The sequence below is a fragment of the Siniperca chuatsi genome, linkage group LG13, assembly GCF_020085105.1.
Source record: "Siniperca chuatsi isolate FFG_IHB_CAS linkage group LG13, ASM2008510v1, whole genome shotgun sequence".
NCBI classification, from domain to species: domain Eukaryota; kingdom Metazoa; phylum Chordata; class Actinopteri; order Centrarchiformes; family Sinipercidae; genus Siniperca; species Siniperca chuatsi.
Window position 1 is genome coordinate 15572563 of NC_058054.1, and position 12246 is coordinate 15584808.

Here is a 12246-nt window from a genome sequence, read left to right on the forward strand (position 1 = left end):
ATGCACATCCTGTGTCAAAATGGTGCCGAAAAGCTACTCCATGCGTTTGTTACTTCTAGGCCGGACTATTGCAATTCCTTATTATCAGGCTGCCCGAATAAGTCCCTTAAGACTCTCCAGTTGATCCAGAATGCTGCGGCACGTGTACTGACAAGAACTAGGAAAAGAGATCATATTTCTCCAATATTAGCTCCTCTACACTGGCTCCCTGTAAAATCCAGAATAGAATTTAAAATCCTTCTCCTCACCTACAGAGCTCTTAATGGTCGGGCACCATCGTATCTTAAAGAGCTCATAGTACATTATTACCCCACTAGAACACAGTTGTTGTTATTGGCCTTGTTACTATTATTGTCATTATTATTCCTATGAGTATTAATCCTATTATTATGACTTTATTAATATTAATATTACCACAACCATTACATTATTACTGCTTTAAAATTCTAGGTGGAATTTGCATTGTGCTTCCCTCTCCCCCACCCCCCTTCTCTCTCACACGCGCTCTCTCTCTCTCTCTCTCTCCCTTACTCTCTCTCTCTCTCTCTCTCAACCCAACACGGCAGCGGCGGATGGCCGCCCACCATTGAGTCTGGTTCTGCCCGAGGTTTCTGCCTCTTAAATGAGGTTTTTCCTTGCCATTGTCGCCAAGTGCTTGCTCACGGTGGGATTTGTTGGGTCTCTGTAAATAATATTATAAAGAGTACGGTCTAGACCTGCTCTATAGGAAAAGTGCAATGAGATAACTTCTGTTACGAATTGGCGCTATGTAAATAAAATTGAATTGAATTAATATTCTTTTTTCAAAATTATTTTTATATTTGCTGGTTACACAGGATCATTACAGTTTCATCTACTGTATTATTAGTAATCATTAAGGGAAAAGCTCATAATATAAAGATTATGGATTTGTGTGTAGTGTGTTACAAAAAACTGAAATGTAAGTGGAATTATTGTTACTCCTCTTAAATGTTTCACCATCAACAGTTATTTCAGCTATGGCCATACAAATACTGCTGTCTCGTGTTAGGTCTGTATCATTCTTGTGTCTGCCTATTCCCTACCTGGGATGGCTATGAAACTAAAGGGCAACAATGGCAGGCACTGAAGAAACAATGTTGTGCTGCACACATTCCTGCAACACTACACATAAAATAGAGGAGGAATACAGTAAAAAGATACAAATAAATCCAACAAACTCCCTCAAACATTTCACTAAACACATTGGACAAGGGACTTCACTCCAAATTTCAAAAGTCAGATCTAAACAACAACACACGTAAATATTAATTTAACCCAACTGCAAACGCACCTACAAAACAAATGACATCTCCTATTTCATGTCATATGAGCTGAGTTTATTCACCCGAGACAACAAATTAGACATCAAATCCTTCTAACGAGCTCACCTGTTGCGAGCTAAATGAACACAGGTGCAAGCTGTAGCTGAAGTTGCATCTGACTGGTTGATTACCTGGTGCCAATATGTGCCCAGTATTAAAAGCTGTGATTCACTTGTTCTGCTTCTTAGTAAAGTGCTCTCCGTCTGTTCTGGGCGGTCATCTTCAGTATGGCAGGTGAAAATGGAAGGGGACACCGGTCACGTCAAAATGTGGCAGTCCTATTGGTCCTGTGCGCTTTGGCCCCGAGTTTAACTTGCTTTAGCTTGCGAGGGCTGAGCAAAAGAGTTAAGCAGGGCAAGGTAGTTGATGAGGCTACAGTGACGGACATAAGGACAGGAAGCATTCTCTTCGATGGAAAAGAGCTTAATTCCCGGTCAGGGTCCGCATCTGCAGCTGCCACAGGAAAGGATGAATTGCTGCATGTTGAGTCGGATCAATCAGATGGCACAGGTAAATAGGTATCTGCTGATTTGATATACTGCATGCAAAAACAGCATGCTATTCAAAGTGGTAACTTTCTTTAATATCTGAACTTTTACTCCTAAAGGGGTGTCAGAGCAGACACTGAATTGCAGGGGTTCAGTTAAATTTCTATTTAACTGAATATAAAAGATCTTATATTAATGAGTCATGTTATTTTAAATTAATTACAATGCGCTGTAATTAGTACTCATTTTTAATGTTCCCGTCAGGTTGGTCAAGAGAACGAAGGCAAGATATGGATTCTAGGGAAGCATCATGGAGGCGCATGGCATCTTCTCTGCAGTGTGGTGGGGACCATTTGAAGTTCAGAGCAGTGGGACCGGGAGCTTCACAGTTTGTAGTGGAACAAGGTAGTTTTTAATAAAGTTGGCTCACTATACTGAACAAATGTAGGTATTCCCACCAATGATTGCAGTCACATGAATTATTTGTGTCCCCTACAGGAAATGCACCTCCAATGCCTCTGTCCCAGGTCCCTTCCACCTGTGGCTACAACATACAGAGAAACTCCCTTGCACTTGTTATGTTGGTTCCCTATGATGGCTGCAACATGGTTCAAGAGGTACAGTTTACTGAAATGCAAGATGCTGCTGCTCCATAATGGTGGGAAGAGTTGACAATTGGTGGATAATCCTGGCAATTTAAAAAAAAAAAAAAATTCCTGTGGTGAAACAAAGAGCTAAAACTTGTAGAAATCAGCAGGTAACTTGATAACTGACTTAATGATTAAGTTAATCAAGCAAATGTTAAATACCCTATTAGAGGTTCCAGCTTCTCAAACATAAGGATTTTCTACTTTCTTAATTTATAGAATACTACATAAATTGGGTTTTTGGATTGGACAAAAAACAGGCATTTAGATATGTTTAATGGAAATTAGTACTTCCTGAATATTCTAATATTCAGGCAAATCTGTAGATTAAAAATGTTAGTTGCAGTCTCAGTGCAACCTTTAGTTTGTAAGGCCTTGTTCTGAATTTCAATCTTTATATATTTTTTTTTTCTCCCAAGGGTGGAAGTTATGTGCTCCCAATGCGTTGGCAGGGAGTTCCAGTGTTACTCAGGTGTCCCAAAACCACAACTGCTGCGCCAACCACAACTGCTGTGCCAGTCAGAACTACTGCGCCAACAACAAAGACACCAGAAATGCCTCACTTTCCGCAATACCCCCTTTTCCCCCCTTTTTATCCTTACTTTCCTCCCCCTCCAACGACTACTACTGCTGCTGCTCCAACGACTACTGCTGCTGCGTCAACCACAAAGACACCTGAAATGCCTCACTTTCCGCAATACCCCCTTTTCCCCCCTTTTTATCCTTACTTTACTCCTCCTCCTGCAACCACAACTGCTGCTGCGTCAACCACAAAGACACCTGAAATACCTCACTTTCCATAATACCCCTTTTCCCCCTTTTTATCCTTACTTTACTCTCCCTCCTCGTCAACCACAACTGCTGCGTCAACGACAACTGCTGCTGCGTCAACCACAAAGACACCTAAAATGCCTCACTTTCCGCAATACCCCTTTTTCCCTCCTTTTTATCCTTACTTTCCTCCCCTCTTCCAGTCACAACTGCTGCACCGACTACCACTACAACCACCACTGCAAAGCCAGCAGCCACAGCTTTTCCTCTATACCCACCTTACTTCACTAAATTTCCTTGGCACTTCCGATAGCCTCTACCAGCAACTGCCAAACAACTAAACCGCAGTTTCCACCACGTGCCTTTCTCTCATCCATATCCTCTTTCCCTCACTAGTCCCAATATCCAACCCCCTAAGCCAGAAACGCCAACTACCTCAACTAAGTAAACAGACCTCCCACTGACTCAATCACTGCCGGACCATTACCCTTGACCTTCCATTTATGCCCCTCCCCCTTATTCTAGCCTGCTGAACCTGTTTGAATAAATGGTTTGAAAAACATAAGTGGCCCTGTCGGTTCTTTGTACTTTAAAACCTGTCAACTGCCCTGGAGAATTTCCACAATGCCCAAGTTGGCACGCTTGATTCCAGACTTATCAATAAGTGGTATTAAGGGTGTGTGGCCATGGTGAACAGTCCATATGGAAAAAGGTCTTGCCTCTTGACATAACAAGAGGCTCTTCAGGTGTCAAATGAAATATTCACATTCAACATTTTCTGACTGAAATGCTCATGTTTTCCAACACTGCTTCATATGAAGCAAGTTGCTCATGTCCTCTGGCATCTGAAACGCCTCAGGAGTAACAGTCTTTCAATATGGACCACTTCTGGTAAGCCTGGAATCAAAGGTTTTGGTTTTAAAGTCAAAAGCATAAAGTGATCTAAAAGGGGACAGTGGGAGAGGGGAAAGTAGCTTTTCAGTCATGTGGAGAAGTAATTACACTTTTTCACATATTTAGCTATGAAATGGATCATCTCGTCTTCTGAAAAGCTTCTAGTCTTGTCAGTGAGGCTGTTGGAGACTGTCCACATGGCAGCACTGTGGTGAGTCTCAAATGTAAAATTGACACATTTTGTGGGATCATTATATAGTTGTGCTTGTGTGTGCACATGCTTTACTGAAAGGTCTCCCCCCCCCCCACCCCCCAAACTTGACATTTAAATTGTGCCACCGCTATTAAACGGCAAAGCCAACAACTGACGGGCAGCACTGCACCTCAACACCTCATCTCTTCATTTTGGTCACAGGATCCCAAAGGAGTCAGCATGACCAAATATTACACTTGGTCCTAAGTGTTCAAGCTGCATTAAGCTGACGGTGTGGTCTTTAAGTATGGTTACCTGTAGAAGTAGCTACTACGCATTCTTGAAACTACGGAGAATTTTAACAAGTGTCGTCCTAAATCCTTAAAGGAAAAGATAACCTCAGCAGTACACAAACCAAGAAATGTAATATCCTAAAAGAAATTCAAACTAAATTATAACTCATTCGAAAGCTTTGTTTTTAGTCATTCACACCCAACCTGGAAAACATGCGCTCCTGGTCCTTATTCTGAATTTTTATCTGAATTCTCAGACTTTTTATCAAGTTTAGTCCTTAAAACAGATAACGTAATTATTGTTGATGATTTCAATTTTGTCAGAGTGTACATAAACCCACTCACTGTTTTAACCACACCCTCGACCTTGTTCTGGTACATGGCATTGAAATCGAAACATTTAATAGTCCTTCCACAGAATCCTTCATTATCCGACCATTATTTAATAACTTTTGAACTCCTATTACTGGACTACACGCCATTAGGCAAAAACTCCTACTCTCGATGTCTGATAGTGCTGTAGCTATATTTAAGGAAGCGATCCCATCTGCATTTAATTCGGTACTATGTCTCAATATAACAGAGGGCTCCTATGCTAATTTCAGCCCCTCCCAAATTGACCATCTTGTTGATAGTGCTGCAGGCTCACTGCGAACGACACTCGATTCTATCGACCCTCTAAAAAGAAGATAGTAAAACAAAGAAGGTTAGCTCCATGCTATAACCACCCAAACCCGCAAATTAAAGCAAACATTGCGAAAACTTGAAAGGAAATGGCGTTCCAACAACCTGGAAGAATCTCGTTTAGTCTGGCAAGATAGTCTGAAAACATATAGGAAAGCCCTCCGTAATGTCACAGCAGCCTACTACTTATCATTAAGAGAGGAAAATAAAAACAACCCCAGGTTTCTTTTCAGCACTGTAGCCAGGCTGACAGAGAGTCACAGCTCTTTTGAGCCATGTATTCCTATAGCCCTCAGCAGTAACGACTTCATGAGCTTCTTCAATGATACAATTTTAACTATTACAGAAAAGATTCATCACGTCCAAGCCCTCAACCAGTACCAATTTATCCTCAAACACAGGAACCTTAGAAACAGCTGTAAATATATGATATATATTTAGGCTGCTTTTCTCCTATCAACCTCCTTCAACTAACTTCAACGATTAATTCATCCAAGCCATCAACCTGTCTCATTCCAACTAGGCTGCTTAAAGAAGTTTTACCCTCAGTTCCCACAGTCTTTTAAAATAGCTGTAATTAAACCTCTTCTTAAAAAGCCCACTCTTGATCCAGGGGTTTTAGCCAACTATAGACCTACATCTAACCTTCTTTTTCTCTCTAAGATCCCTGAGAAAGCAGTCGCCAGTCAGTTGTGTGACTTTCTAAATAACAATAGTTCATTTGAGAATTTTCAGTCAGGATTTAGAGGGCATCATAGCACAGAGACAGCACTGGTGAAAATTACAAATGGCCTTTTAATGGCGTCAGACAATGGGCTTGTCTCTGTACTTGTCTTGTTAGATCTTAGTGCTGCATTCGACACCATTGACCATCACATCCTGTTACAGAGACTGGAACATTCAATCGGCATTAACGGAACCGCACTAAGCTGGTTTAAAGCCTATCTATCAGATCGATCTCAGTTTGTACATGTTAGCGGTGAGTCCTCCGTGCGCCAAAGTTAGTCACAGAGTTCCACAAGGTTCTGTGCTTGGACTGATTCTATTCACCTTATATACACGCTTCCTTTAGGCAATATTATTAGGAAACGCGCTATAAACTTTCATTGTTATGCGGATGATATCCAATTATATCTATCGATCAACCCAGATGAAACTAACCAGTTAGATAAACTTCAAGCATGCCTTAAGGACATAAAAACCTGGATGACCTGTAATCTTCTGATGTTAAACTCTGACAAAACTGAAGTTATTGTACTTGGCCCCAAACACCTCCGAGACACATTGCCACATAGATGGCATTGCCCTGGCCTCCAGCACCACCGTAAGGAACCTCGGCGTTATCAGGATTTATCCTTTAACTCCCACGTGAAACAAACTTCAAGGACTGCCTCCTTTCACCTACGTAGCATTGCAAAAATCTGCAATGCACATCCTGTCTCAAAATGGTGCCAAAAGCTACTCCATGCGTTTGTTACTTCTAGGCCGGACTATTGCAATTCCTTATTATCAGGCTGCCCGAATAAGTCCCTTAAGACTCTCCAGTTGATCCAGAATGCTGCGGCACGTGTACTGACAAGAACTAGGAAAGAGATCATATTTCTCCAATATTAGCTCCTCTACACTGGCTCCCTGTAAAATCCAGAATAGAATTTAAAATCCTTCTCCTCACCTACAGAGCTCTTAATGGTCGGGCACCATCGTATCTTAAAGAGCTCATAGTACATTATTACCCCACTAGAACACAGTTGTTGTTATTGGCCTTGTTACTATTATTGTCATTATTATTCCTATGAGTATTAATCCTATTATTATGACTTTATTAATATTAATATTACCACAACCATTACATTATTACTGCTTTAAAATTCTAGGTGGAATTTGCATTGTGCTTCCCTCTCCCCCACCCCCCTTCTCTCTCACACGCGCTCTCTCTCTCTCTCCCTTACTCTCTCTCTCTCTCTCTCTCAACCCAACACGGCAGCGGCGGATGGCCGCCCACCATTGAGTCTGGTTCTGCCCGAGGTTTCTGCCTCTTAAATGAGGTTTTTCCTTGCCATTGTCGCCAAGTGCTTGCTCACGGTGGGATTTGTTGGGTCTCTGTAAATAATATTATAAAGAGTACGGTCTAGACCTGCTCTATAGGAAAAGTGCAATGAGATAACTTCTGTTACGAATTGGCGCTATGTAAATAAAATTGAATTGAATTAATATTCTTTTTTTCAAAATTATTTTTATATTCGCTGGTTACACAGGATCATTACAGTTTCATCTACTGTATTATTAGTAATCATTAAGGGAAAAGCTCATAATATAAAGATTATGGATTTGTGTGTAGTGTGTTACAAAAAACTGAAATGTAAGTGGAATTATTGTTACTCCTCTTAAATGTTTCACCATCAACAGTTATTTCAGCTATGGCCATACAAATACTGCTGTCTCGTGTTAGGTCTGTATCATTCTTGTGTCTGCCTATTCCCTACCTGGGATGGCTATGAAACTAAAGGGCAACAATGGCAGGCACTGAAGAAACAATGTTGTGCTGCACACATTCCTGCAACACTACACATAAAATAGAGGAGGAATACAGTAAAAAGATACAAATAAATCCAACAAACTCCCTCAAACATTTCACTAAACACATTGGACAAGGGACTTCACTCCAAATTTCAAAAGTCAGATCTAAACAACAACACACGTAAATATTAATTTAACCCAACTGCAAACGCACCTACAAAACAAATGACATCTCCTATTTCATGTCATATGAGCTGAGTTTATTCACCCGAGACAACAAATTAGACATCAAATCCTTCTAACGAGCTCACCTGTTGCGAGCTAAATGAACACAGGTGCAAGCTGTAGCTGAAGTTGCATCTGACTGGTTGATTACCTGGTGCCAATATGTGCCCAGTATTAAAAGCTGTGATTCACTTGTTCTGCTTCTTAGTAAAGTGCTCTCCGTCTGTTCTGGGCGGTCATCTTCAGTATGGCAGGTGAAAATGGAAGGGGACACCGGTCACGTCAAAATGTGGCAGTCCTATTGGTCCTGTGCGCTTTGGCCCCGAGTTTAACTTGCTTTAGCTTGCGAGGGCTGAGCAAAAGAGTTAAGCAGGGCAAGGTAGTTGATGAGGCTACAGTGACGGACATAAGGACAGGAAGCATTCTCTTCGATGGAAAAGAGCTTAATTCCCGGTCAGGGTCCGCATCTGCAGCTGCCACAGGAAAGGATGAATTGCTGCATGTTGAGTCGGATCAATCAGATGGCACAGGTAAATAGGTATCTGCTGATTTGATATACTGCATGCAAAAACAGCATGCTATTCAAAGTGGTAACTTTCTTTAATATCTGAACTTTTACTCCTAAAGGGGTGTCAGAGCAGACACTGAATTGCAGGGGTTCAGTTAAATTTCTATTTAACTGAATATAAAAGATCTTATATTAATGAGTCATGTTATTTTAAATTAATTACAATGCGCTGTAATTAGTACTCATTTTTAATGTTCCCCGTCAGGTTGGTCAAGAGAACGAAGGCAAGATATGGATTCTAGGGAAGCATCATGGAGGCGCATGGCATCTTCTCTGCAGTGTGGTGGGGACCATTTGAAGTTCAGAGCAGTGGGACCGGGAGCTTCACAGTTTGTAGTGGAACAAGGTAGTTTTTAATAAAGTTGGCTCACTATACTGAACAAATGTAGGTATTCCCACCAATGATTGCAGTCACATGAATTATTTGTGTCCCCCCCTACAGGAAATGCACCTCCAATGCCTCTGTCCCAGGTCCCTTCCACCTGTGGCTACAACATACAGAGAAACTCCCTTGCACTTGTTATGTTGGTTCCCTATGATGGCTGCAACATGGTTCAAGAGGTACAGTTTACTGAAATGCAAGATGCTGCTGCTCCATAATGGTGGGAAGAGTTGACAATTGGTGGATAATCCTGGCAATTTAAAAAAAAAAAAAAATTCCTGTGGTGAAACAAAGAGCTAAAACTTGTAGAAATCAGCAGGTAACTTGATAACTGACTTAATGATTAAGTTAATCAAGCAAATGTTAAATACCCTATTAGAGGTTCCAGCTTCTCAAACATAAGGATTTTCTACTTTCTTAATTTATAGAATACTACATAAATTGGGTTTTTGGATTGGACAAAAAACAGGCATTTAGATATGTTTAATGGAAATTAGTACTTCCTGAATATTCTAATATTCAGGCAAATCTGTAGATTAAAAATGTTAGTTGCAGTCTCAGTGCAACCTTTAGTTTGTAAGGCCTTGTTCTGAATTTCAATCTTTATATATTTTTTTTTTCTCCCAAGGGTGGAAGTTATGTGCTCCCAATGCGTTGGCAGGGAGTTCCAGTGTTACTCAGGTGTCCCAAAACCACAACTGCTGCGCCAACCACAACTGCTGTGCCAGTCAGAACTACTGCGCCAACAACAAAGACACCAGAAATGCCTCACTTTCCGCAATACCCCCTTTTCCCCCCTTTTTATCCTTACTTTCCTCCCCCTCCAACGACTACTGCTGCTGCTCCAACGACTACTGCTGCTGCTCCAACGACTACTGCTGCTGCTCCAACGACTACTGCTGCTGCGTCAACCACAAAGACACCTGAAATGCCTCACTTTCCGCAATACCCCCTTTTCCCCCCTTTTTATCCTTACTTTACTCCTCCTCCTGCAACCACAACTGCTGCTGCGTCAACCACAAAGACACCTGAAATACCTCACTTTCCGCAATACCCCCTTTTCCCCCCTTTTTATCCTTACTTTACTCTCCCTCCTGCGTCAACCACAACTGCTGCGTCAACCACAACTGCTGCTGCGTCAACCACAAAGACACCTAAAATGCCTCACTTTCCGCAATACCCCTTTTTCCCTCCTTTTTATCCTTACTTTCCTCCCCCTCTTCCAGTCACAACTGCTGCACCGACTACCACTACAACCACCACTGCAAAGCCAGCAGCCACAGCTTTTCCTCTATACCCACCTTACTTCACTAAATTTCCTTGGCACTTCCGATAGCCTCTACCAGCAACTGCCAAACAACTAAACCGCAGTTTCCACCACGTGCCTTTCTCTCATCCATATCCTCTTTCCCTCACTAGTCCCAATATCCAACCCCCTAAGCCAGAAACGCCAACTACCTCAACTAAGTAAACAGACCTCCCACTGACTCAATCACTGCCGGACCATTACCCTTGACCTTCCATTTATGCCCCTCCCCCTTATTCTAGCCTGCTGAACCTGTTTGAATAAATGGTTTGAAAAACATAAGTGGCCCTGTCGGTTCTTTGTACTTTAAAACCTGTCAACTGCCCTGGAGAATTTCCACAATGCCCAAGTTGGCACGCTTGATTCCAGACTTATCAATAAGTGGTATTAAGGGTGTGTGGCCATGGTGAACAGTCCATATGGAAAAAGGTCTTGCCTCTTGACATAACAAGAGGCTCTTCAGGTGTCAAATGAAATATTCACATTCAACATTTTCTGACTGAAATGCTCATGTTTTCCAACACTGCTTCATATGAAGCAAGTTGCTCGTGTCCTCTGGCATCTGAAACGCCTCAGGAGTAACAGTCTTTCAATATGGACCACTTCTGGTAAGCCTGGAATCAAAGGTTTTGGTTTTAAAGTCAAAAGCATAAAGTGATCTAAAAGGGGACAGTGGGAGAGGGGAAAGTAGCTTTTCAGTCATGTGGAGAAGTAATTACACTTTTTCACATATTTAGCTATGAAATGGATCATCTCGTCTTCTGAAAAGCTTCTAGTCTTGTCAGTGAGGCTGTTGGAGACTGTCCACATGGCAGCACTGTGGTGAGTCTCAAATGTAAAATTGACACATTTTGTGGGATCATTATATAGTTGTGCTTGTGTGTGCACATGCTTTACTGAAAGGTCTCCCCCCCCAAACTTGACATTTAAATTGTGCCACCGCTATTAAACGGCAAAGCCAACAACTGACGGGCAGCACTGCACCTCAACACCTCATCTCTTCATTTTGGTCACAGGATCCCAAAGGAGTCAGCATGACCAAATATTACACTTGGTCCTAAGTGTTCAAGCTGCATTAAGCTGACGGTGTGGTCTTTAAGTATGGTTACCTGTAGAAGTAGCTACTACGCATTCTTGAAACTACGGAGAATTTTAACAAGTGTCGTCCTAAATCCTTAAAGGAAAAGATAACCTCAGCAGTACACAAACCAAGAAATGTAATATCCTAAAAGAAATTCAAACTAAATTATAACTCATTCGAAAGCTTTGTTTTTAGTCATTCACACCCAACCTGGAAAACATGCGCTCCTGGTCCTTATTCTGAATTTTTATCTGAATTCTCAGACTTTTTATCAAGTTTAGTCCTTAAAACAGATAACGTAATTATTGTTGATGATTTCAATTTTGTCAGAGTGTACATAAACCCACTCACTGTTTTAACCACACCCTCGACCTTGTTCTGGTACATGGCATTGAAATCGAAACATTTAATAGTCCTTCCACAGAATCCTTCATTATCCGACCATTATTTAATAACTTTTGAACTCCTATTACTGGACTACACGCCATTAGGCAAAAACTCCTACTCTCGATGTCTGATAGTGCTGTAGCTATATTTAAGGAAGCGATCCCATCTGCATTTAATTCGGTACTATGTCTCAATATAACAGAGGGCTCCTATGCTAATTTCAGCCCCTCCCAAATTGACCATCTTGTTGATAGTGCTGCAGGCTCACTGCGAACGACACTCGATTCTATCGACCCTCTAAAAAAGAAGATAGTAAAACAAAGAAGGTTAGCTCCATGCTATAACCACCCAAACCCGCAAATTAAAGCAAACATTGCGAAAACTTGAAAGGAAATGGCGTTCCAACAACCTGGAAGAATCTCGTTTAGTCTGGCAAGATAGTCTGAAAACATATAGGAAAGCCCTCC

General features: G+C 41.5%; 2 protein-coding genes across 2 annotated transcripts; both read left to right on the forward strand.

Annotated features, from left to right (window-relative positions):
* Nucleotides 1-1524: 1524 nt before the first annotated feature.
* On the forward strand, nucleotides 1525-3320 carry LOC122887334. Its single transcript, XM_044220433.1, has 4 exons — nucleotides 1525-1853; nucleotides 2096-2236; nucleotides 2330-2448; nucleotides 2898-3320. Exons 1-4 carry the CDS (start codon nucleotides 1571-1573, stop codon nucleotides 3279-3281), a joined length of 927 nt encoding a protein of 308 aa, XP_044076368.1. The 5' UTR covers nucleotides 1525-1570; the 3' UTR covers nucleotides 3282-3320.
* A 4936-nt stretch (nucleotides 3321-8256) lies between these two features.
* On the forward strand, nucleotides 8257-10590 carry LOC122886691 (leucine-rich repeat extensin-like protein 5). The gene is made up of 4 exons (XM_044219191.1): nucleotides 8257-8585; nucleotides 8829-8969; nucleotides 9066-9184; nucleotides 9634-10590. Exons 1-4 carry the CDS (start codon nucleotides 8303-8305, stop codon nucleotides 10339-10341), a joined length of 1251 nt encoding a protein of 416 aa, XP_044075126.1. The 5' UTR covers nucleotides 8257-8302; the 3' UTR covers nucleotides 10342-10590.
* The last annotated feature ends 1656 nt before the right edge of the window (nucleotides 10591-12246 follow it).